The sequence below is a fragment of the Chaetodon trifascialis genome, chromosome 18 (assembly GCF_039877785.1).
Source record: "Chaetodon trifascialis isolate fChaTrf1 chromosome 18, fChaTrf1.hap1, whole genome shotgun sequence".
NCBI lineage: Eukaryota > Metazoa > Chordata > Actinopteri > Chaetodontiformes > Chaetodontidae > Chaetodon > Chaetodon trifascialis.
Genome location: NC_092073.1, coordinates 20125256 through 20150442, shown reverse-complemented (window position 1 = coordinate 20150442; position 25187 = coordinate 20125256). Strand labels below are relative to the sequence as shown.

Here is a 25187-nt window from a genome sequence, read left to right as displayed (position 1 = left end):
ACGGCCAACTCACGCCTGAATTGCTCTCATACCTAACTTTTAGCCTCCCGCAGACAATGTGACATCCTTGTTTTGTCCGATCAATGATCCAAAACCTAAAGACGTTCAGTTTACTGTCACAGAGGACAGAAAACCAGGCTGGAACCACAGATTTTCTTTGGCATTTTTGCTTCAATAACAACTTAAACTAACAATCCATCCAAGTTATGCTAATCGTTTTAGCTCTGATTTTGGATTTATGAATACGTCTCTGCAGCTTTTGGGTTCAAAAAGAAAATACCGATTTTAAGCCCAGTGTGCAGCCAAATGCTCCTCCTGTAACTGTGGGTGTAACGATGACATTTCAGCTTGAAAGACACAGAAGTAAAGTTGGAGAGAAAGAGGAAGTCATGAGACGTGCTGAGTTAATAAATCTACCACACATATTTTTCTTATTAATTCTTCATCCTCATGAGTGCTGCTGGACCACTGTCAGCTGAGGAAGGACCACCAACCAGGCCAGGAGCCTCTGAATGTACAGCACCAGTATGCTTCATCAGATGAGCCTGCCAGATGTCATATGTAGACTTTCTTGCCCACCTCATAATCACAATGGCGCCTAGAGCTAAGAATAAACAGGAATAACCTACATGCACGGTCAACCTACACCATCGATTCGCTGGCCATTTGCATGGGTTGCACAGGAGCTTCAAAGAAGAGGCGACACAGATTACAGCATCAGCCTGGTTGTTTCATTTTTAGAAAGTCCCAGCCTCACCTGCGCGGTGTCACTGGCCGGAGGCTGCACACCGCAAACAGCCTGACCACAGCAGCACAAGAGGAAAATAAGAAAATGCAGACAGAGGCTTTGCAGATAAATATAGCGCCTCACACTTGTAGTGGGGCAGCTGTGGCTCAGGAAGTAGAGCGGTCGTGGGCAAGATACTGAACCCCAAAGCTGCCCCTGATGCCGTGTCAGCGGTGTGTGAATTCATATGTGTGTCGCTTTGGATAAAAGCGTCATGAATGATGATGATGTGGGAAAACGTTTGCATGATTCTTGTTTTTTAGGAACATCCTGCTAAATATCCCTGTGAAATGAGTGGAGAAACACACTAAATGCAGATGCACATGCTACGATCACAGCTGAACAGCTTCTATTAAGAACCTTTGACCTCTGCTCACAGCCTTCACATACCTCAATATCTTCGGTGTGATCTAAATGCAATCCTAATTTTAACCAGGTCTGTTTTCTGGCCTTGAAATAATGTAAGGAAACACCTCAAGCAAACCACACTGCAGTGACACGCTGGAAACTGCATGTTTACTCGGCTGTTATTTGAGGAGGGCCTCTTGTGGGTTTAAGAGGCAACTCAGACAGAGAAGAAAAAATGAGGTAGAGGGCCGATTGTGACCACTCACCCTGACAAAGTTATCCGGGAACAGCCCCCTGCGTCCGCCCAGCTCGCCCTCCCACCATCCTCCATCGTCCCGCCGGATGTTCACGATGATGTCGCCCACCGACAGGCTCAACTCATCGTCCTGCTGAGCCTCATAGTCGAACTCCACCACGGCCTCCACTGGGAGCAAAGGGCGAGAGACAGAGACAGAGAGAGAGAGAGAGAAAAGGCGTCAACCATAAACCGCAACAGAAGGTCAAACAGAGGCGTCGCATCAACAATAGAACTTTACATTAAAACTGAAGTCACTCTGGTCTGCAGAGATAAAGCAAACTGCATGTTATTTCTCTGTGGTGCAGCTCAGACTCTGATGAGTGTTTCATTTTCTCAAATAAAATCTGTATTCATAATGTGTGTGTCTGCGCGTGAGTTGGCGATTCTCCCGCACACACACAAATAAAGGCTTGAAAAATACTCGAGGGGAAGTTGGAGTTACCTGTCAAACGCTAAATTCAGCACATTGTTCATTTCCACTGCACTAATTCCATCAATGGCATCATGTTGTGACACTCTGCTGCGCTGAGTTTCGCTTTTGAACAGGAAAACTTTCACTCATTAATTAAAGGTGCATCGGGAACCTTTTTGTAAGCACACAAGTTACATTCAGTGTTTCTGTGTGTGTCTTTGAGGCCTGACGAACGTGATGAATGCACTTCCTCCTTTATCAAACGAGACCGTCCTCCCGAGAAGAATGACAGCGGCAGCCAGTTTCCCAAAGCGCCATCTGTTCACGTTCAAGTGACAAAGGCCTCGAGCTGAAACGGTAGTTGCAGTCGGAGTAACAGATGAAATCATGTGACGCTATGGAGTCCGAGAGACCGCTGTTCGTTTCCCGTTTCCAACCGACAGTCAACGCTGGTCTCTTTGAAGCATGACCACGATTGTTCCATGACCTTCATCATGTGTTTATTATTGTCACCATGATGCTGACGCTCCCTGAACTTTAACAAAGTCGTCGCTTGAGCCAAACCCGTGATGTTTCGTCGCTTTTGTGCCTCAAACTTGTTGTCACTGATTTTCGTCCCTGACATTTAATTTGGACAACTGACAGGATTTTTAAAACAGAAATTTCGGGATTGTTTACATCCATTGTTGCTCACTTCTTGTCTCGCTGTGCATCGTTACTTTACGCTACTAGCAGTCAAAAACTCCACAGGATACCTTTAATTACATTCAGTTATACTTTGGCTTCTTTTGATCGCTATCCAACCTTCACTCGAGGTTCAAGGCTGTTTTATTGTCATGTGTTCCAGTGCGGCGCACACTGCAATGACACAGTGAAACTGCCCAATAAAGGAGAAGATGAAGAGAAAAAGTTAAATGAGTAAATGGAACAAAAACAAGACAAATAGATAAACCGCTGCAGTATTGATGTGTAAGCTGCTGATTAGCATTACTGAAGGTGATACGGAGTCTAGAACTGCACAAGGTTGGAAACAAGCTTTGGCAGATAATAACTGATTAGTGTCATGTCAAGTCTGCCAGCCTGTGCAGGGAGCGCCGCGGCAGAGCAGATGCGATTGGAAAGTGACTGAATGAAAAAGTGTTTTCAAAGAGAAGCTCAGAGCAGCAGCCTGGCGAGCGCCGCACGGCTGTGAAATGCTGCTGATACAATTAGTGCTGTGGAAACGACCCTAAACAGAAAACAGGAAAATATCACAGTGATATGCGGCAAATTATAAGCATTAAAAGCCGAACAGAAAAGCTTTGATGTAAATGACCACTTTTCATAAACGCACCTGAAAGCAGCTCTCCTAACGTCACACACATCAACTCATACCTTCGCACACACACAAACACCTTGTGCCTGCTCGTGCAGCTCATAATACTTGTAAAAATGTACTGAATGTGTCATATCACATACAGCTTTCTTAACCCTAACCCTTTGCACACGCACACACTCACAAACACACATATATTGGCCGCCAAGGTCTGATCCTTGTCTAAACTGTGTGTGCAGCTAAAAGGGGGCTGGGGAGGGGGAGTTTCGGGGGTGGGGTAACCATGGGAACAACAGTATAAAGGGGTAGCTATGACTCAGACACACTGGCGTCCTCCCCAAAAACCATCTCTCCCTCACACACATGCATGCGGATGCATACATATGGCATGACATGCCCAAAAAGTCACATGCTTGACACACACACCTACGCACACAAACCAGAATCAACCACAAGACCGCACTGCTCGGGTGAGCAGCTGTGTTAAGGTGGAATGCCGCTGAGAGTTTACATCAAGGAGGAGGACTTCTACAAGACGTCAATATCAAGCAGACAAAGCAGACGACTGTTCGAGTTGGCCTGGCGCTCAGATGGGGAGGATGTGATTCTGGCCCGAGATAACCGGATAGATTAGCTACAGACGAGTCAGTGACGTGGCACAAATACCTTCTTTTTCTGTTGCTCTCACATGTGAAGTGTGTGGGGAAGTGGCAGATAGCGTCCGGGAGTATCCGGAGGGTTCTACAGTAAGAAGAAGTATGTGCAGTGAATTTATAGCTTGTGGCACTTGTCTTGCGAACCACCATCATCACAGCACATCTGAGTGACAGAACAGGACGACACGCCGCAGTCCACCCACCCACCCACGTCAGTCAACGACACACACGCCGCTGAAGAAGACGACAGCTTGTGGCTCCGCACAGAACGAACATCACCGAGCGCAAAGAAGGGCGCAAGTTAAAAGTCAACGGCAAACGGGCTCTGGAGAGGAGCTGCAGGAAGAGCGGAAGCTGAGCCTTGTGATCGACGCCGAAATGATTTTTACGATGAAAGCTGCCTCCAGTTATTGTCTATATCATTACAATGCAGCATGATGGGATGGATGCAAACAATGCAACAAGAAAATCTTATAGAAATGTCACGCTCTGTAAAGCAATACGCAGGCCACAGCAAAGGAAACTATATGTTTGTTATTGTCAACTGCAACTATAATCATCACAACCACTGTTGCCCCCCCCAAAAAAACTCATCAGTGAGCCACAGCGTTGCACTGGGTGACATGTTCTTCATTATCATGAACGCACGCTGTAATTCATTTTGAGTCAATCCCATTTACACTGTGTTGCTGTGGTAAATACTCCAATCTGCGTCGGAAATTAGCCGCTAAACAAAAAACATCATTTTCTCCTGTTTGAGTCATGTTTGGATACCATTTACAGCTGGTATGAGCACGCTCCCTCAGGGTCCATTAGCAGAGCCCATATAGCAGCATCGCTTCCCGTGACCTGGGATGCACCTACGCAGCATTGCACAAAAAGATCTGATCACTGTGTGGTTCTTATCAAATACCACTAAAGGCCAAAGATCAGATATAATCCCAGACAGCACATCCACATACAGATGGTATGTTGATACCAGGTGATATGAGCTAACAGTGATGTCAGAGAATGGAGCCAAGTCTGCATCGCTAAGACGCTTATTAGCCTCCTTTAGCTGTTTGTAATGATTTTATGGCCTGCTAACTTACTGTAGCTTTCAGTTCAGAGTCAATGTCTGTAATATTCCTCAAGGTTCCCAGCAATAAAAAGCTCAAATAAACTCCCTGTATGTTAATGTTGCCTGTGCAGCACCAAATGACACAGTTAGCGACGAGCGAATACATGGCAGCTAAAAACACTGTTTTTCTCAGGAGCTGGAGTCTAAAGGATGAAGACTGAATTTGTGTACGTTCATCAGACGAACACAAACAAGAGACCAAAAGAATGCTAATGTTTGCTCAATGGCTGCCTAATGTATAAGTGCTAACACGCTAACAGGTGTTCGCTAAAGAGTGCTAAAGCTGTATCAAAACGAGGAGGAAAGTAACAGGAATTGACAAATATTTGCTGGTTCCAGGTGCTCAAATCTAAAGATTTACTGCTTTTTGTGTCACATGACAGTAAATCAGAGACAGTATTTGTTTAAGGACATCACTTTGACCTTTGGGAAGCTGTCAGCGTTGTCCACTAGACCTACTTTTTGATATTTCACAGACAAAACAATGAATCGATGTACTGAGAAAATAGGCCTAATCTGAAGATGAAACAATAATGCTTGTTCGCAGTCCTGTTTGCACGCACGCTGACGCTTGTTCAGACACTGGTTGTGTGTGCAAAAGCTGAAAATGACAGACGGGAGGCCACGAGAAGACAAGAGACAGAGTATTTGAAAGTCTGCAGACAAAACAAAACTCCCACTCAAGTGGTCAAGAAACACAGACACACATACAGGAACTGAGCGTCCTCTGAACAGCTGCAGTCAGTTTAGATAAGGGGAAACTACACACACACACACACACACACACACACACACTGAACTCAGCAAAGCCATGCTGACATTTCACTGGTTTACAGCGGACCTGTGTTTAGCGGTGGGTATGTTTCATTGCTGTTGCTGATGATGTCAAGAGCAGCTGCCTGTTTCTGTCGGTGAAACATTCACGCTGGCCTGCAGCCCGCTGGGAGTCAAAGCCACCCACTCCAACTGTGGATCAGATCACAGACTTCAGCAAATTCTCCCACATTAAAGGAAAATTCCTGCCCTTCTCCGCTCAATTATTCGGCTGCATCGCGGGAAATGATTTCGTGATTCACTACGCTCCCTCAGCCCGCTGCGTGCGTTCAGTGTAGGTGGATAGAGAAAGGGTGGCAGTGAAACACGGCGAAAGCAAGAAAGAGAGTGAAAGTGTTTCACTTCCAGGTGAGAGAAGAGCCACAAGTCTTTTCATCCCCTTTGTGCTACTTTCTCTTCAGGCCAGTGACGACAGAGAAACTAACCTCCTTTTTGAGTCTGCGTAACTGCTGAATCTTCACCTCAACCTTTGGCTTCAGTTATGAGGGAGTGAAGGACACAGTTTTAGATGACAAAGCTCCCACTTTTTTCTCCTTGAAAACTGCAGCAACAGCAGAATTACAGAAAGCTACGCACTGTAAGAGCGGCGGCTTAGTCGTTATCTATGAGAGCGAGCAGAGAAACGGCCAAAACAACAGAATGGGTCCACAAGCTGCTAATAGCCCTGCATTTTCAGGCCGGTGTAATGTGAAATAACATTAACAAAGGGGCCTTAATGTCTTTCATTTAAAGCTGCCTTTCTTTGATGTCTTGCACAGCATCTAAAACACTCACTGGCAACTTTATTGGGTACAGTCTAATGCAGTCAAACGCAACTGTTCCGCCATAAAGTCTACTTTTAGTAAGCCTGTAACAGAAATAAGAAATGCCTCTCAATATAATGTGGTTCAGTACAACACCACCTTCAACTACGACCTAAGCAATGCTCCAAATGACCCTTTTCAGACAATGTCAACAAAATCTGAACATTGTAAATGTCATACAGGTGGAATTCATGGCAGACCTGAGTGCACTCAAATGTCATTGCCACTGAGTGTAGATCTTGAATGACAGGCAAGTAACCTTACAATAGTAGGCAGCTTGTCCAAATGTCATGGATGGATTAACCCACCTAGGGGTGAAAATTAGCTGAGTGCCCCTGCTGACACCCACTACAACCACCACCAGCACCACCACCATCTTTCTGTGCATCCTGTCACTTTCAACTTGCAGATATGTACGAATGCAACATGTGAAGGTATTAAAAGCTACTCTTTTATAGGTTTATCTAATGTGCAGGACCTGTTTGAAGGCCCTCGTAATTTCCATTTCAGCTGATATTAGAATATAGTTGTGCATATTACAAGCAATTTTGCAATTCTCTGTGGGTAATTCAGCCTCGCTGGTGTGCCATGTAAACAATCGCTGTGCATTGTTTACATGCAGCAGAGACAGAGCAGCGTAATAGAAAGTATGCATACAATGGGAATAAAAAGGAAGTAGTTTGGACAAGGGCTGCAGACATTAATTATCTTCATTTCTGGTTAATTCTGAGCATTCATGTGATCGATCATGCATTCATTCACTTTACAAAGTGCTCCTTTGCAGAGCATCCGCATCCAAAGGAATGTATTCTAGACATGCACATAAAAAAAGATCATAAAAAGAAAAAGGAAGTACCGCCTCCAGCCCTGCCTGACATCTGTGAAATAATCAGATCATTTGTGTATGCACTTGGTACACCAAACCTGCAGTCCATTAATTCTCATGCATTGTGTGCAACAGCGCAGTGCCGTGGGAAATGATGGCGATGATGAGAGGAATGTCACAGCCGGGCCTGTTCATGCACAGAGACGGGGGGCTGGAGAGAGTCAAACAGTGTGTAACACAATGGGCAGACAGATAGACAGAGAGTGAATGTAAACGTGTCAACATCTGCAACTCATCAATGCGACCGGCTGCTTCCTTCAAATCGCACCCGCGCGGCCGCGCTGCGCACCCACGCGCAGCTTTCTAATCAGGAACACAGCGTCGGAAACACGGTGGAAACACCGAGTCCGTGTGGTCACTTACAAACAGCTCGGCTCTGTCTGAAGCGACGTCAGGGGAGCTGAGGTAGGGAGGAGAGGCGAGGGGGAGGAAGGAGAGAGGCTGAACCCAGCGCGCATCTGGACCGGGCATTCATTCCAGCCCATCCAGATGCGCAGAGGCGCTGGAGGCTATTTTTGGGGCATTCTCCAAATTAGAGGCAAAAAGAGCGTTGCATCTCACCCATTTATGTGTCCCGGTGTGCTGGTGGTGCTCCTGCAGGCTGATCGGTGACGGGGGAAGGTGGTTGTTTCAGGTAGAGAGAGGGTTTGTGCCGGACCGAGCCCCAGCCTCCTGCTCGCACTGGAGATCCGCTACAGCAGCCCTGAAACGGGAGGAGCGTCAGATGAAACCATATTCCTTCCTCTTTTTTCTGTCCGATGACACGACAGAGGAGGCAGAGCGAGGAGCCAGAAAACGGAAAAGCGCTGATGACCAAATCTCTCTCTCTCTCTCTCTCTCTCTCTCTCTCTCTCTCTCTCTCTCTCTCTCTCTCTCTCTCGCCCTCTCTCGTTGCCTTCAGGTGCACCGCGTAAATTCCGGCTTCTGTTCAATTTGCGTTTTCATCACAGGCAGATATACGGGCTCAGCGTGACGCAATTTGTTGCATCATGCATGATGCACTCAGGGCAGATGGCGGTGACACAATACACTCTGTATTTGTGGCGCAGCAAGACTCAAAATGAGCCGTTTTATGATGAAAACTTTGATTTCACTCAATATGGTGCAACATGGTGATTTATTTTGATTATTTCTAAGATTTTTAATCGTAATTTTTGAGGCACGTTTCTCTTGAGTATCCCCAGCCACTGTTAGGAGGGAAGACTATAGCCTACACATTAAATTGGTTTCTGGCTTGCACTTTTCCACACCCACCCTACATTACTCACAGTCATCCTCACTTATGACTGCCTCAACTCACGACCTAATTTACTTCTTAGTCTTCTCTTTATTATATAAATATGATGAATAAGTAATTTGATTAATCAATTAATTATTTTTTTTCTATAAAATCAATGCCCATTATAATTCCCCACACCCAAAGGTGATGTCCTCAGATGTCTCCTTTTGTCCCGAACCCAAAGATATTCAGTTTACTATCATCCACGACAAAAGTAAGCATCACATCTTCAAGATGGAGAAGCTAAAACCACCATTTCTACTTTAAAAATGGCCATAACGAGGATTCATCTATCAAAGTCCTTGCTGATTAATTGACCAATCCTTGCAAGTAATCTATACTCATGCATGCACAACTGTACAATATGCAGGTATCTTCAATCATCCAATTATTTCAACAAAAGGTAGTGTGAGTTCAGCCTTTTCCATATAAGAATTGCATGCTTATGGTTAAAATAAACAAGAAAAGTCATTGTCAGCCATTTCTAACACTGTTTTCAGGATTCTTCATGTGCTTTTTATTGGTAATGTCAATATTTTAAAGGTAACACCTTTCTAAGCTCAAGCTTCGCTCTGTGAGGGGATTCTAGCTCCTGCAGACTAACTGCTGTTTTACTGCATAACCAGTTAATTATTTTAGGTAGACCTTAATAAAAATAGTTTTATCTCACAGACACATTATCAAACACTCTCTCTCTCCACACCACGCTAAGCCCTGCAGCGTTGTTGTTCTCTCTGGATCAAACCACATGCAGGCAAGAGTGAATGTGCTGGCAGCAGCAGAAAGAGGGCGATGAAATGATGCAGCGGTAGCGGAGAGAAAGAGAGAGATGAGGAATTTAGATTCTTTTTCACCATCAGCTGTCGCCTGGGTGGAGCACGGTGACAGAACAAGCTGCCGCACACGCGAGATCATGAGATCTGATCAACCACAGCACCATTAAAGAATGGCATTCATATGACTGCAGATGGTCTGTCTTTGTGAATGCATCTCAGGTATCTGTGACGCAAGAGGGATGATACCTGGGTGACCTTGTCTTGCGTGCAAGTTAATATCTAATGTAGTTGTGGCTGTGAAAGTGTGTAAAATCCCTCAAATCATCCTTTGCATTCAAGTGCCAAAGGAGCAGTTAGCGAGAGCCGTAGCCATCGTGTCCCCAAAGTTACAACATGCTTCACACAAGACAACAAATCAAACAATCTTCAGGAATAATCTGCTGAAACAAGCAGTTTGACATTTTGAGAGGTAGCTTTAGGCCCTTTTTGCTATCCTGTGCAATGAATATGACGCTACAGCAAGTGGTGGATTAGCTTTGCTTGGATTAGCTTTGCTAATTAAACATGACGTATTAGACAGGAACATATAAGATGGAAATTGGTGAGCTTTAGAGGAGATCGTAGGTGGATTTTGATATCTTGGACAGCGCCAGGCTAGCGGTTAGCCTGTCCTTCCACTTTCTATGATAGGCTACGCTAACCGTCTGCTAGCTCCAGCCTAACTTTCAAAAAATATAATTCATATATAAAAGCACATTGTTCAGTTAAAGACAGGGGTTTGGTTTGGTATGACTTATGGTGGCTAATGCTCACAAACTTAGTGTAAATTTGCTGGTTTTAGCATTTAGCATTACCCATAATTGTCAGTTGTGACCACTGGTTAATAAAACTCATGTCGGGTTATGCTGCACCCATATTTCTCGTATTTTTTTAATCGATCCTCAGGAGTAATTTTCTCAAATTGCAGCTGTTTCAGGTTTTCTTTCTAATGCACAGTTCTGTGGAAACAGGATGGACTTGTTCAGAGACCATCCTGACACCAAAAAATCACAGGGTTGATGCCACAACAGCTGACAAACAGCCAGCAGCCTGAACGACACAGCGAACCGCAATCAATCACAAGAACCTTCTGTGAAATGAAAACAAAATGTGGAAGATGTGGTGTTATGGTATCTGATCACAGACTTTCTCTCACAAAGACGCCATCTGTGCTGCTGCATGTGCAGTTTCCCTTAAGACAGGCAAATTGTTTTCTCAGCCAGAGATGGAGGTTAACTCTCTCCAGAGATGAGAGGTAATTTTAACACAAAGCACTAAGGTGACACCATCTGGGACAGTGCTGCTACTGCATGACGTGGCCAGGCCCAATTAAATTTTGCCACATACTGTACATGTTGAAACACACGACCACACACACAGTGAGAAATGCAAGCTGCAGAGACACTATTTCTAGCACCTCCATCCCTCTCTTGCACACATTTGTTGCTTGATGGTGTCTGCAAAGCTGCGTTCAAGTCATTTTAGAGTCTGTATGAACGTTATTGGTGTGAAGACGGGGGCTGAACCTTATGTTTGGCTTTTGTTAAAAAAGCAGTCTTCTTCACAGTTCTGTTCAGTTTAGATAATCCACTTGACTGAGAAAAAAACTGCAAAGCCATCCCCTTAATTTCTGCACAAAACCCTGATTTCAAGCTCAAGCACCTTAACAGTGTTGCTTCAGCCATCATTAGAACAGACTGGGTTCTGCTGAGACTGCATTATACTATAGGTTAACTCTAGATGTGTATAGTGGGAAATAATGTGAAGCAGGCTGTTGAAAAATGGTTTCCTCCTTATTTTTGTCCTTTTCATCCTTATTTTTGTCTTATTTCTACTAATTAATGTATTGCATTGTTGTAAGGTACCTTGAGCTGCATTTCTTGTAATAAAGGTGTAAAAAAAATTACATTTACAATGATGTAGTTAATTAAATCAGTGCGACTTGGACCAGGATGAGTGATAGAAAACAGATGGCTGGATTAATCAGTGAAAAATGATTCATTCATTTAGATTAAAGACGTTTTTACTAAAGCTCACACATGCCCGTAATGAGATGATGAGCTTCCTACAGTAGGTACTGCAGCTGGCAGTCGTGACACTGTTTGCTGTGTTTGACGCAACTCTTCTCCAGAAAAGGATGAGATTAAACATAAATCTGGGGCATCAAAAGAAAAATCATCTCCCCCTGAATTTTCATGCAGTCCCTTATGTGCAGTTACCGACTCAAGCATCTCTATATGCCCACATTTGTCACAGTTCACCTCTGCACCAGTTTGCACTGACACAAAAACCACCTGTGATACCACCGCAGGGTGAAGTCATACTACAGTAAATCTCTCCCCCCAGGATGTGGTGGTGGTGGTAGGAACAGGTGAATCATTTTGCATATGAGGGGATTATTGATCGAAAAAACACTGTAGCGGTGTCTTCTTCACTTTCTGTTATTGCAGCAGAACGACTCGAAACACGTCCAACTTGAATACACTCAGTTTGTTCTCTTCCTTGTTTTGACAAAAGGAACAAGAGTGAATGATTACAATCAGACAAACAGGATTAAATGCTGTTGGCCAACAATTCAGAGTCGTCTTACCTTGAGGAATTAGTGCCATAAGAAGGTCAGAGGCACCAACAGCTCATGTGTGATTATTGTCTTTAACTCCACCTACTGAACCACGGCCGTTCGTTTCTGAATGATTTGGAGCCCTAAGCGACAACCGGGGGTCCCCCAAATACAAACCACCACTACCTGTATAGCTACTGCCTCAGGAACGCTGCTCTTTTTAATACCCCTGAAAATAAGATTTCAGGGGTATTACAAATAAGATTGTAAAGACTACTTTACAATCAAGAAATCTTTGAATTAATAAATAAAACACAATGTAAAAACTGTACATATTCCCAAGAAAATACACTTGTACAAAAATGATCTAAAAATAAAATAAAGATATAAAGAAAGATATAAAGATATAATAAAGAATGTTATATAATGCAATATAAAGCAATACATAACTTGTAAAATAATTAAAGTGGAAACTTTTTGCTGGACTAGAGTTGAGCTCTCCCCAAACAAAGCAAATGTCCTTAAAAATAAATAAATAAATAAAATCACGGAATATAAGTGTATTTTTGTTTCTCTGATGTGTAATTTCTAATTTGCAATTTTTGCAAATTATTCTTATTTTTTTATTTTTTATTTCCTTACAAGTTTTTTGAACAGAATTAAAGTCTTTTTTTTAGTCTGTCAAGCATCCTTAATTAGCAAAGACTGTTCTGGAGAGGCTCCAAAAATATGTCTATACAATGAAGTTATTTAATCATGTATTCAGAGGAACAAGGTGTGTGGTGGTTTTGCCCCTCCAGATGTTATTTCCTGGTTGCGTTAAACCCCTTGTTCAGCCAGTTCAGTAAATGTACTTGAATTACTCCTCTTAACGTGCCGGTGACCTCCGTCTCTAAGCAGCGTGTACGTGTGATTGCGCAATGACGTAGGCGGAAGTGCCGTAACACGTATAAGGGCACCGGTGCTGAGGAGGCTACTAGCAAGAAGACGCGGGGTGACTGAGCGCGAAAGGTGAGATAACAAGAACTGACTGGTCTGTTGTTCACATATTACTTTAAAAAGCAGCTTCTTGTTGAGCTGCTTTGCCTTTTACATCAATTTAAGCCTTCCGTCAAACGAAAAGACGCAGAGGACACCAAACGTGTAGCTAACTAGCTTACTTACAAGATGCTGCAAATGTCACCTCTCCTCTGCCTGTAACGTTTGTGTTCGTTAGAGAGCCACCTTTACTCATCTGCAAAACATTTGGCTTTCAGTATGAAATGTGTTTCATCCTCTGCTTTGTGAAGTGTGAATAAGTGCGTTATGGAGGAATATTCAGGCCCCCAGAAACACTAAACTCTCTCCTCTAAAATCAGAAACAATCGTTAATATCTGGTTAGACATCCAGAAACATGTTAAAATATGTGTGGAGGAGATGTTCGACAGAGGAAGAGTTCACATGTGGAGTCCTGACAGGATGCGACCACTCCCCAACTGCTCAGTCCGCTGGCATCTATGACACTGTTTTATATATTTATTTAAAAACCAGCTGCTGATGCTGCTCACGAGGGGTTTGCTATAATTTTATATTTATTTTGAAGGTCTGGTTGAAGGACAGGCGGACATGATTCTGGATTTTTGAGGTCGACACTGATATTGAGGTAGAATATTAAAGAAAAACTTACAAGATAGATATTCTAATGAGGATTAAATGCTTATGAAACAGTTGTCTTGAGCTGAACGATCGATTCATCGTATTGATTTATAGAAAATATAATGGCAGCTATTTTGATATTTGACAAATCAAAATATATTGTAGACTACATATATATTTGCATTACTTTGGCCTCTGCGAAATTGTGATGAACCTTTTTTTTTTTTTTTTTTACTGTTTTCTGTCATTTTCTGGGTTAATTGATGAGAAATGGCCATTTTAAAGTGACATATTCAACTAGCTGCTGTATTTTGTTCAACCAACAGCCTAAAACTCAAAGATATCCAGTTTACTGTCTCATAAAACAAAAAAAACTTAACATGCGAGAAGCAGGAAGCTGCAAATGTTTTTACATTTTAGCTTAAAAATTGCAGAAATTGTGAAGATGGTTGCAGATTAATCAACTGATCATTTGAGCTGAAACAGCTCAATGATTTCAGAAATCAATCAATTATTTTTTCAGAACACAAATTGCATCAATTAAAATAGTTGAATATGAGAATTTCTGTGTTTTTCTGTTCACAGGATCACAGTAAATATAATATCTAAAGAATCTGCATTGTGTGAAAATGTCTCATCTATTGAGGAAGAGCCAGTTTATTTCCTGCTTCTGTTCAGTAAACGAGGAAGTGGCTTCATTAACCAGTAGGCTCAGAGGTTGCATCAGTCACGTCCTATGAGGAAGAAGATTTACCTGAGAGGACGTTGGGGAGGGCGAGGGGAACCCGCCGCTTGTCAGTTGGAACAGACACGTCTTCCTAAGCGGCGACTGACGCCTCAGCGCCGTCTGCACCTGACATGTTTATCAAAGAAACAAAGAACACAACAAACCTGTTGTTGGTATGATGTGGAAACAATCCTGAAGGTCGAACTTTCCAGGAATTATCCTCCTCGTGTTTTGAAGTGTGTGTGTTTTTGTGTGTAGAGTGACGGTCAGACCAGTTCTTCAATGTCATGTCTTCGATATTTTGCATTGAAACACAAACCCTTAATGACAATGATTATCGCTTTGTCATTGTCCTTGTAAAACCTTTTTTTTTCTCTCATTTGGTTTCTTAACTGTCCAGAATAATCCCAAATATTCAGGGCAACAAAAATAACTCGGAGCACAAGTTTCATATGGTTGTGGTACGGTGTTTCTAAATGTTAAACAGAAATAAAGAAATATGACAGTCCACAGGAACACAGGATACATGAATGCACACACACAGCATTATACACATTATGATACATGAATGCACACACACACACACACACACACACACACACTTTGTGCTGTATATAAAATAATGTTTTTAATGCCGTCAGTCCTATTTAGGTTTCTCCCTCAGCCAATAACGGTCTGCCTGTTTACAGAGAAAACACCCTCCACCCTGCAGACCTTCGGGAAGCCTTACTGGTCATCTGAATGGCGGCTCTGTTAGAAACCTGACTCACCACACATCCCCTCCCCTCCCCTCCCCTCCCCTCCCCTCCCCTCCCCTCCCCTCCCCTCCCCTCCCCTCCCCTCCCCTCCCCTCCCTCCTGTGTTCCTGTGGACTGTCATCTTTCCCTCCGCATTAGCTTTGCCTATTTACCACTCACAGCCTCATCTCCTCCGTCTGCTCTCTGTTTTCAGAATAACAGCAACATGGATCGAATCAGGTCTGCATTCAACAGCATGGTGAGTGTTTACTTCTTCTTTTTCAACAGGTTTTTATTATTTTTTGTATCTGGAATCAACCAATTAAACTGGCTGAATAGAAAGTAACATTGTGCTCCATTGTGCGGTGTCTGATATCGAAAACTTTTCAAAATAATAGGACTTCTGTGAGTCTCGGCCGCCCGTCCTCCTGTGCAGCTTTGGGATCAGGACCGCATTGCTCTCATAGTTTCCATTCGTCTTTTCTCTGTCTAGATTAAGAATGAGCGGTACAGCAGGTTTACTCTGCAGCCGGTGGAGGACGGAGAGAGACACGTCGAGGTCAAACTGTCCGACGATGCCACAGATGACGCCGCAGACGCCGAGGGCCATGCTGGGGGGTCCCCGAGCTTCAGGCCAGCACCTCCGCGTCAAAGCCGGCGTAACCTTTGTTACCTGGTCCTGGGAACCCTGCTCATATTTGTCACCGGTAGGCCGGGCTCATTGTTATCATCCTTTAAGTCATTTTTTATGGCAACATTCCCCTCTGAATCAGGGGTGGGAACTTTTCTCCTATCAAGTACCTTTTTAAATTTTTATAACATGAATTACTAAACAAATATATTACACTCCCCTGCGAACGCTTCTCTTTGAGCTGCTCACAGTAGCAGGTTGTTGCTTTGCAGCTCAATGATTTCGTGCTGTAGGTTGTCAGTCTTTTGGGCGGGTTACGCGTTAAACAGCAAACATGCTCAGCTCATTTTGTTTGCTTTTCATGTCCTGAATCCTCTCACCAAATGCCTGAAGGACTTTTCACGGTCGCCAGCATATTCTGATGTTGTAACAGCTCTCTAACTGTCGGGCTTCTGCTCTCAGACTTTAGTCTGTGTAAATCATAACAACTCGCCACCGCTCATCGCGCTGATTGGCAGTCTGAGACATTACAACCAAGATGTTATTGGAGAAACTGTCACGATCGTTGTTGTCACTCAGCCTAAAGACATTTTAAAGCTCGCCTGCCCCAGACAACCAGAGAGGTTGGGATGGTTCAGCGGGTCAGAGGTGTATTTTGTAGAGGTCTGAGAACAGGAGGCATGTGGTCCACTCAGCAAAGTTACCAGTCAGAAAGCTGCTTTTTAAAGCAGTTCTGCGTGTCTGCACTGCTTCTCCTCCAGGCTACATGATCGGCTACGTCAGCCACCGCAAACCTCAGGCGGAGCGGCCGAACTGTGCCCCAGAGCTGCAAACTGAAAACCAACTGGAAAGCACTCCAGCTGTGGCACCAGCTGCTGAACTTCAGCTGGACTGGAAGGACATCACCCAGCTCCTCAAGCAGAAACTCACCAGCCAGGCCTTTGACAAAACTCTGAGGTACGCCGTTCGTGCTCACACCCTGAAAACACACTCGGCTCTACGTCATACTGAAGGCGACACGCCTTTCTGTACAGACACCTGCTAGTGCAGTTTTGGCCTCCTGTGTGTGTGTGTGAGAGTGAGAGTTAGAGAGAGTATGAACTCGTAAGTATGAATGAAGTGGATGAGAGCATCACGCTGCAGACAGCCAGACAATACAAACAAAACAGGGGAAGGTTACAATGAATGTGATTACGTAAGAGATAATACCCAACAAGGATGAGGCTTACCCAAAGAACCACCAACGGCCTCACGGAGATTAAAATTAAATGTAACGATCTCACTCAGCAGATACTATCTGGGTGGGTTTTGGTCTTAATTGCTGCACAGATTACTCCATCTCTGTATTTTAAGGTCATATTCAAGCTTGGGGGCGATTCACGAGTCGAGTGTTTTGTCATTTCGATAGCGTGTTTGTCGTCATGTACTTGTGAAACGAGGACTGACATTTAAGGCAGAGCTGGTTATCGGTTCAAGAGAAAGCTGCTGAGTAATCTGTGGACGTTTGTTTCTCTGCAGGGACTATGATCTGCCCAGACGTTCAGCAGGAAGCGAGGAAGACATCAGTCTGGCGAACAGCATCTTTGACAAATTCACGCAGCTGGAGATGGATCCCTGGAACGACATCCACTACGTTCAGCTGCAGATGCCAGACAGGTTGAAATGACACATCTTTACTGCTCTTGATGAATGAATTGATTCTGATTATTTTATTTGGGGGATTTTTCCTTAAAATGTCACAGTTTTGCCTGTTGGCCTGTTGGGGGCGCTATATTTTAAAGTCAGAGAGAGGCTTTATGTATATTCCTGATTTATTGATTGGGTACCTTATTTATATTTATTCTTTTCTCGCATCTTACTGTATATGACCATCACAGAGTCAAAGGAGTATTTTATTCAGCTGTTTTCAGGTGTTTTTATGCTTTTACTGTGAAAAACTCTGCATCTAAGCTCTATTTTATGGGTCTGTAATTTCAGAATAATTTTCTTGCATGTTCCTCAAACACTTCCCATAAAAGAACTATACAGTTTGTTATTAATTACAAGGATATGTATAAGTACAGGCAACAAAGTGGAGACAGCAGAGGAGAATATGAATAACAAACCATTTCCACGGAGTAGCAGACAAATATTTACTTAAGGGGATTATTATCAGGAAATGCGCACCAGAGCTTTGTTCCCCGAAAGCTTCTTAAGGCGAAGATGATCTTAAAATCCATCTTATGAACCCTCTGAAGATGAGGAGGTGTTTCCCCAAAGCATCATAACTGAAGACAGTCTTTAGAAATGAGTGTGGATTAACGAGCACCTCCTGCTGCTCGAAGGAGGCTGAAAGACGAACCAACGCTCCAGCTTTTAGTGAGGTTGTTATCATTTTGAAGTCTCTATATTTATCATGAACGGTTATTTATTTTGACGGGCGATCGTCCTCCCCTTCCTCTTTTATAATGCGTACGTTGTTTGCCTTTTCGGCTTGAGGAAACAGTTCAATAAAGTTTCGTCTCTTTTTGGCAGCGAGCGTCCAAACCGTGTCCTTTTCGGTTCCGATGTCTTCACGCCGACAGGGTATCTGGCCTACAGTGCTCGTGGGAAAGTTGAGGTGAGTGAAAACTTTCAGTCGAAGCGAGAAATGTTTTGTTCCTTGTTTGAATTCGCTCAAAGTAGAACTCTTTCAGGCCAGATAACCAGCGGCCTGCCTGACTCGTGTTTGTGCTCGTAGGGGAAGCTCGTGTACGGAAACTACGGCCGTCAGGAGGACCTGGATGTTCTGCAGAAGAAGAGCGTTGAGCTGAAAGGCAGCGTGCTGCTGCTCCGAACTGGAAAGATCAGTTTTGCGGAGCAGGTGAGAGCCGGTTTGACGCCTTCACGTTCCTCGTGTCGCCCTGTTAGCTTTCGCTAAAAGCTTCGTGTTTCTGGTTGTTCCTCCAGGTGGACAATGCTGCCACGAAGGGGGCCTCTGCTGTTCTCATCTACCCCGATGTTGAAGATTACAAGTATCTAGCGGGCACGCCTCTCTACGGACATGTACGTATGCACGCGCAGCTGGCTGCCCACGCTCTGTTTGAAGCCACTCGATACGACATCACATTGTGTCTCGTATCTTGATTTTGTTTCAGGTCCATCTGGGCTCAGGGGACCCCTACACGCCTGGATTTCCCTCCTTCAACCATACTCAGTTCCCCCCAACTGAGTCGTCTGGCCTCCCCAAAATCCCAGCCCAGACGATCACCGCCAACATGGCTGTAGCTCTTCTACAGTACGGCCCCCTGCACACGCACGCACGCACGCACGCACGCACGCACGCACGCACGCACACTCTTACATGAACAGATAGAACAGACCCGTCATTTCGCGTTTCGTACGTCTGTCCTCTCAGGAAAATCGGCGGTCCTGAGTCGGACGCGAGCAGTGGTTTTAAAGGCGGCTTCAGCTCGCTGGCGTACAGACTGGGAGGCAGCGAGAACGTCACTGTGGAGGTGAACAACGTGCTGGTCAACAGGGAGATCCACAATGTGTTCGGCGTCATCAAAGGCTTCACTGATCCCGGTACGGCTGACTTTTAATCACCTGAAGCGGGATCCTTTTGTCTTCGCCGTACGTCTAAATGTTCTCTGCGTCTGGATGTGAATCTGCAGATCGATACGTCGTGCTGGGAGCTCAGAGAGACGCCTGGGGAAAAGGTTACGCCAAAGCCACCGTGGGCACCTCCGTGCTGTTAGAGCTGGCCAGAGCTGTTCGAGAGATGGTGGAGAAAGGTAACACGTTTACGCTTCACATTGTACAAAACATGCAAGGGATTAGCAGAGATTAACAGGGACCATGTAGGAGGCTTTATTATTTTCACATTTCTGGTCTTCATTGTATTATTTGAACATTAACGCTTTAGGATGACACCAGCAATGTTCAGTCTCTCCTCCACCGTTCACACAGTGTTTGTGCTATTAGTGAGAGTTTTAAGGTCGCTCCGAGGTACAGACGAGAGTCCCGCTGTTGATCCGTAGGCTGTGGGTTTCGGTTTACGGTTTGACTTTCTCCTCTTGATATCACCACTGCATCACTAGTCAAAATGAGACCAGACTGTGTTTACAGCAGCTGTTTACATTCCTTCATGTACGAGCAGTGGTGGGAAGGTCTCATCACTGTTGATGGGACTGTCCCATGAGGTCGCAGGCGCTCGTATGAAGAGTGAAACAGGTTTTTTTTTTTGCTGTAATCAGTCCTCCAGTTCAGACTCTTAATGAGCCTCTGATCTGAGTGATGGGGAACATTTATCCTGGATATCTTCTTGCTTCATGTTGATTTTACTCTCAGTAATCTTTACTGGGATCAGAAACTTAAACTCTTCATTGTTTTCTCTCTGTCAGACGGGTTCAGGCCCAGGAGGAGCCTGGTGTTTGCAAGCTGGAGTGCTGGAGAGTACGGAAGTGTTGGCGCCACCGAGTGGTTGGAGGTAAGAACTAGATGACGCTCATGTGGATGTAGGGCAGAACATCTCTGCGGTGCTGCAGATGTTTGCTTTCAACATGTCTGTTTGTTTTCAGGGTTACATGTCCTCTATTGACAAAAGCGTTTTCACCTACATAAGCCTGGATGGAGTGGTCATGGGTGAGTACAGCTCACACCTGCAGTTTACCTCAGACCTTTTTCAGTGACAGTCCGCTGACCGTGTCTGTCTCCTCTCAAGGTCGTGGGAGCTTCATGGCCTCGGCGAGTCCGCTGCTCTACAGCCTCCTGGAGAACACGATGAAAAAGGTAACGGCACAACAACAACGCCTCACTGAATGTTGATGCATTTCTGCACAAACCTGCAGTGTTTGCATTCACTTTGCCTCGTACACACAGGTGAATAGTCCTCTCGGTTCTGGCACGGTGTACGACATGATGGGAAAAAGTAACTGGGAAGCCAATACGTAAGTAGATGGGCCGTGTGTGAAGGCAGGTGTTTGATTGGTTCTACTTTCACATGAGGTTTGATACTCAGCCGTTTCTGTGTGTCCAGACTGAGGCCAATGGCCATGGACGACCCTGCCTATCCCTTCCTGGCCTTCTCTGGGATTCCCTCCATCTCTTTCCACTTCATCTCCCCCAACGTGAGTCTTGATGCAAAACAAAAAGCTGATATTTACTGATAACTGCTGCTGTTTCGCTGTCGTTGACTCGTGTGTTTTTGCGTCTGAAGACTGAGACCTACACTTACTACGGCACCAACCTGGACAGCAAGGATCACCTGGATTACGAAACCAACCATCACACCAGCGAAATGACGGTGGTGGCGGCGCAGTTCGCCGGCCAGATGGCTCTGCGGCTGATCCATGACCACCTGCTCAGCCTGAACGTGAGCCCGTACAGCAGCGTCCTCAGCAAGGCTGTGAGCCGCGTCTACAAACGCGTCAGCCAGCTCTCACAGGTCTGCCGCACACCTCTCCGTGCTCTCGTTTGGTCCTGTTTTGGTCTTTTGATATCTTGAAATAAAGACCTGCAGACGTAATACATAATGTTATAACTCTTTGTTCTGCAGTCTGGTGAGCTGAAGGGAGTGAGTCCCACCTGGCTAAACCGAGCACGGGGCTCCTTCCAGCGAGCTGCGAGCAGCATCAGCGACGCCATCATCAACACTGACCTCAACGACAAGGAGGCCTGTCGGATCCTCAACGACAGGATCATGAGGGTAAGACGTGGTCTGTGACCCCTCCTCACAGACGGATTTTAAATGTTGATTAAAGGCAGAGTGCATCACTTTATTCAAAATTACACTCATATTAAGAAACACACACATCGCCTGGTTGGAGATGGTTCTTTTGTTAAAAACAGTGGATGAACTGTTAATTTATAATCAAAATATCCACATTTTTAATCACAAGTACATTTTAAAACCTCTGACTTCACTTTTTAAACCCTGCTCAGTGTGGGTGTCGCTTTCAGACCGTGCTAGCAGCTCACGCTAACAGACCACAGTCCAAACTACAGCGAGCTCTGAGTCTGAACGCTGGTTTGAGGTCAGTATGTCAGAGGAAAGTCAGTCTGTTTGAACTCAGAAAACCATCCACAGATAATCATCTGTGATTCGCCAGTGACAGTGCTGAGCGTTTCATTGATGCTAACACTTTAATCCAAAAAGGGGGAGAGACTGATTGCTTGCTCGGTCTGTTGTGTGCCTGTTGTAGCTTCGGCTGCAGGGATGTAAACCTGGTTGGCAGCAAAGCTCATTGATCCCTGACTTCGGGCCTGTTCACCCCGTTTGGTCCAGACTAAAATAAGAGGTGTGAAACCTCACCTGGACCAGGGTTAGGTTTAGGGTTAGGGTGGTCTCGGTCCAGGTAAAGATGAACGATGGTTCCTTTAGTTTCCAGTGTGAAAGTATTTTTTGGGATGCTTCTGATTTTCAGACCAATTGGCAGGAAGTGAGCATCTGCGGCAGCACGTGAAAACATGCCGCCGTCAGATGCACACACGCCTACAAACCAATCAAGTGTAGGAAGAACAGGGAGAATGTGACTAATGAGCCATTTGCAGAGTGATTGTCATCAGAATATTTTCCTGTGGGACTATTGAACAGTTTGTGTACCAGTGCTTTTTCTATAAAATCCTTTTTCCATTTAGCACAATTAGCAAAATGCCCAATTTCAAAACAGAAGTCTGGTTAGAGAATAAGCAAAAAGGAGCTTTAACATTTAAACGTCTCAGCAGCTCACAGATGTGTCACAGCTTCTATTTGTCATCCCAGGTTGAGCACACCCTCCTGTCTCCATACGTGTCCCCCGTCGAGACTCCCTTCCGTCACCTCCTGCTGGGTCGCGGCTCCCACACGCTGGCATCCATCGCTGAAACCACCGACATGGAGCAGCTCCACACCCAGCTGGCCCTGGCCACCTGGAGCCTGCAGGGATGCGCCAACGCCATGGTGGGAAACATCTGGGACATCGATGTGGAAATCTAAAAGTGGGGGGGGGGGGCGGGAGGTGTGAGCGTGGGTGTCCTGTGTGTGTCGTTGAAATGAAATGTGAGGTAGAGCAGAGAGAGGAGCTCCAATATCAGCACTTAAGCACAAGCTGTCAATCAGAGGTCAAAGCCCCGCCCTTTAAAAACAGGCTCATAATGAGTTTTTTTGGGGGGGGGGTCTTAATCCCACAAAAATCCAGGAGGAGGCAGAAACGTGCAAAACGCAGTATTAAAAACTGCGAAGCGAATACTTGAAGAAATGAAATACTACTGACAAACCTCGTCTCCAACGCGTCAGAGCAGTCCACGCCTTCACTGTGACCTCTCGCCATCGAAACACTGAGAAACCTTATTTATACTTCTGTTTTTTATCAGTGGCAGTGCCCACTATAAACCTATCGTTTGTCTTTTTATACGACGTTATCGGAAGCAGTGCCTTCCATAATTATGACGGTTATACTGTCTGATCTTACGGCAGCATCTGCTACGGAAATGACTCCTCAACTGTTGCTGACAAAATGGAGCCCAGCTAAAGTGAGATTTTGGTTTTTCGCCGCTTTCGTTTCTTCCTTTTGTGCGGAGATTGATTCCAGGCTTTAAGAGAAAGCGGTGGCGCTTCGCCACGTCAGCAAAATGGTTATTTAAAAAGCACTAAAAGGGATAAATGAAGGGCAGAAAGGAGTTTTCGCTGATCTAGAGTCGGTGTTTAAAATAGGATAAATTTAAGTGTTCGGCTGGATTCCTTCTGCGCTTGATGCTGCGAAACCATCCAGAAACACAAGAAAACATTATCAAACCCTCATTTTTAGCGCAGCGGTCGAGCTGATTGGATCCATCATTTGGGAGGAAGCCATTTATGTTGCACAGTCTACTTTGGAGCAGTTAATTACAGTATGATGAAGTTATCGGGAGCAGTGCCTTCCATAATTAAAACCCATTATCGGGAGCAGTGCCTTCCATAATGACAAGCAGTGATGGTAGTTTTTGCCTACCAGTGTGTGTGTGCGTGCGTGCGTGCGTGTGTTTGTGTTTGTGTGTGTGTGTGTGTGTGTGTGTGTGTGTGTGTGTGTGTGTGTGTGTGTGTTTTACATGTGTATTTATCGGGAGCAGTGACTCTCATATTTCACTTGAACGGTGGAACAACTTATCGGGGACAGTGTTTCCCAGAGTTTTATACTTATTTATTTGGGGGTTTTTGTCTTTATTTTTGGATTGTGTGTGTGTGTGTGGGCTCAGGCCTCCAGCTCGGACCTTCCTGTAGATCCCTGGTCTGTCGGGCTCGTTACCTCCAGACCTCTCCGGTGTTTCTTTGTGTATTTGACTTAAAACCACCACAGATGCTTCACCTTCTGTATACGTATGTGCACCCGCTCCACGAGCCACATTTCTCTTTGCATGAGACAAAAATCCTCTTCGCTGCATGTTGCTGTGTTGCTTTACCGAGATGTAACAGACTCGGACCGCGTCATGTTCAAGTTAGGGTTCAACAAATGTGTTTGTTTTAGATACAAAACAGTTTTTGCTAAGTTGACATGTATTTGACCATTTTCTTCCCATAAAAGTTAGTCAGTAGTTTTCCCAGATTATTATGAGGATAAAATAGCAGAAAAAAATCATATTAAACTAATGATAAATGAGTGTGATTGTACCCAGAAGCTATAAATGGATACATTTGTTAAATATATATATATATATATATATATAAAAAACACAATCAGTCAAGCAGATCCACTTATTTTAACACCGGCTCGCTGTCTCATAATCCACAGTTTTACATGTATGAACACGTTTGTTTCCTCGTTTCAGTTCTGTTGAGTTTGATGCTGTTATCTCCTGTTTTTACTTTCATACGTCTGTCACGAGTTAAAAGTAAGTTTACTGAAGCCAAACATTTGGTGGTGAGGAAATGGATTTTTTGCCCACTGTGGAACTAAAATACTGTATGTTGTGCTGAAATACTTCAAAACCTGTTCAGTATGATTTCTGTACTTTACAAAGGTCCCAATGTGGAGCAGGGAAGTTTAATAAACCCTTTTGGCTTACAGCATCCAGGAAATCCATGTCTGATTTTAGTTTCTGTCGAGGTGAATTCAGAGGCTGCACAGGCTGTTTTCTCTTTTTTAGCTGTTTTTATCGTGTCTTACATCAAATATAAACAGTTTCCGTCCTTCCTCTCAGATCATGTTCAGAAAATACAGAGATAAGATGATTTAGCCGGAATCAGAGCTACTTCATCACGATGCCGTTCCTTATCTGACCAACATATTGTTATGCTTCCGGTGGCCCGCTTTTCAAAGTAAAAGCAGGATTTTTCGCGCAGCTAGTCAGTCTGCTATTCAGAAACAAATAAAATGGTACAACACTTCCGAAATACTGGGCTCAGTCGCCAGCTGAGTTTGAGACC

The 25187-nt window shown here is 44.5% G+C and overlaps 2 protein-coding genes across 5 annotated transcripts in view; one reads left to right on the top strand and one right to left on the bottom strand.

Moving 5' to 3' along the window:
• sh3kbp1 (SH3-domain kinase binding protein 1) overlaps positions 1-8303 on the bottom strand; it is a 30548-nt gene extending 22245 nt beyond the window's left edge. For 2 of the 4 annotated variants that reach the window (XM_070986040.1, XM_070986042.1), the window contains exons 1-2: positions 8021-8155; positions 1402-1559 (exon numbers count right to left, since the gene is read on the bottom strand). In XM_070986040.1, the coding sequence (XP_070842141.1) occupies positions 1402-1559; positions 8021-8024 (162 nt within the window). In that variant the 5' untranslated portion in view covers positions 8025-8155. Of the gene's footprint in view, positions 1-1401; positions 1560-8020 lie in introns of all 4 variants that reach the window. The other 2 variants (XM_070986043.1, XM_070986041.1) reach the window with 2 other exon arrangements.
• A 7097-nt stretch (positions 8304-15400) lies between these two features.
• Positions 15401-24462, top strand: tfr1b (transferrin receptor 1b). Its single transcript, XM_070986015.1, has 18 exons — positions 15401-15472; positions 15707-15920; positions 16606-16801; positions 17363-17500; positions 18359-18443; positions 18564-18686; positions 18773-18868; positions 18961-19100; positions 19221-19390; positions 19480-19599; positions 20209-20294; positions 20386-20449; positions 20529-20596; positions 20687-20754; positions 20844-20934; positions 21024-21251; positions 21363-21512; positions 22569-24462. Exons 1-18 carry the CDS (start codon positions 15440-15442, stop codon positions 22779-22781), a joined length of 2283 nt encoding a protein of 760 aa, XP_070842116.1. The 5' UTR covers positions 15401-15439; the 3' UTR covers positions 22782-24462.
• The last annotated feature ends 725 nt before the right edge of the window (positions 24463-25187 follow it).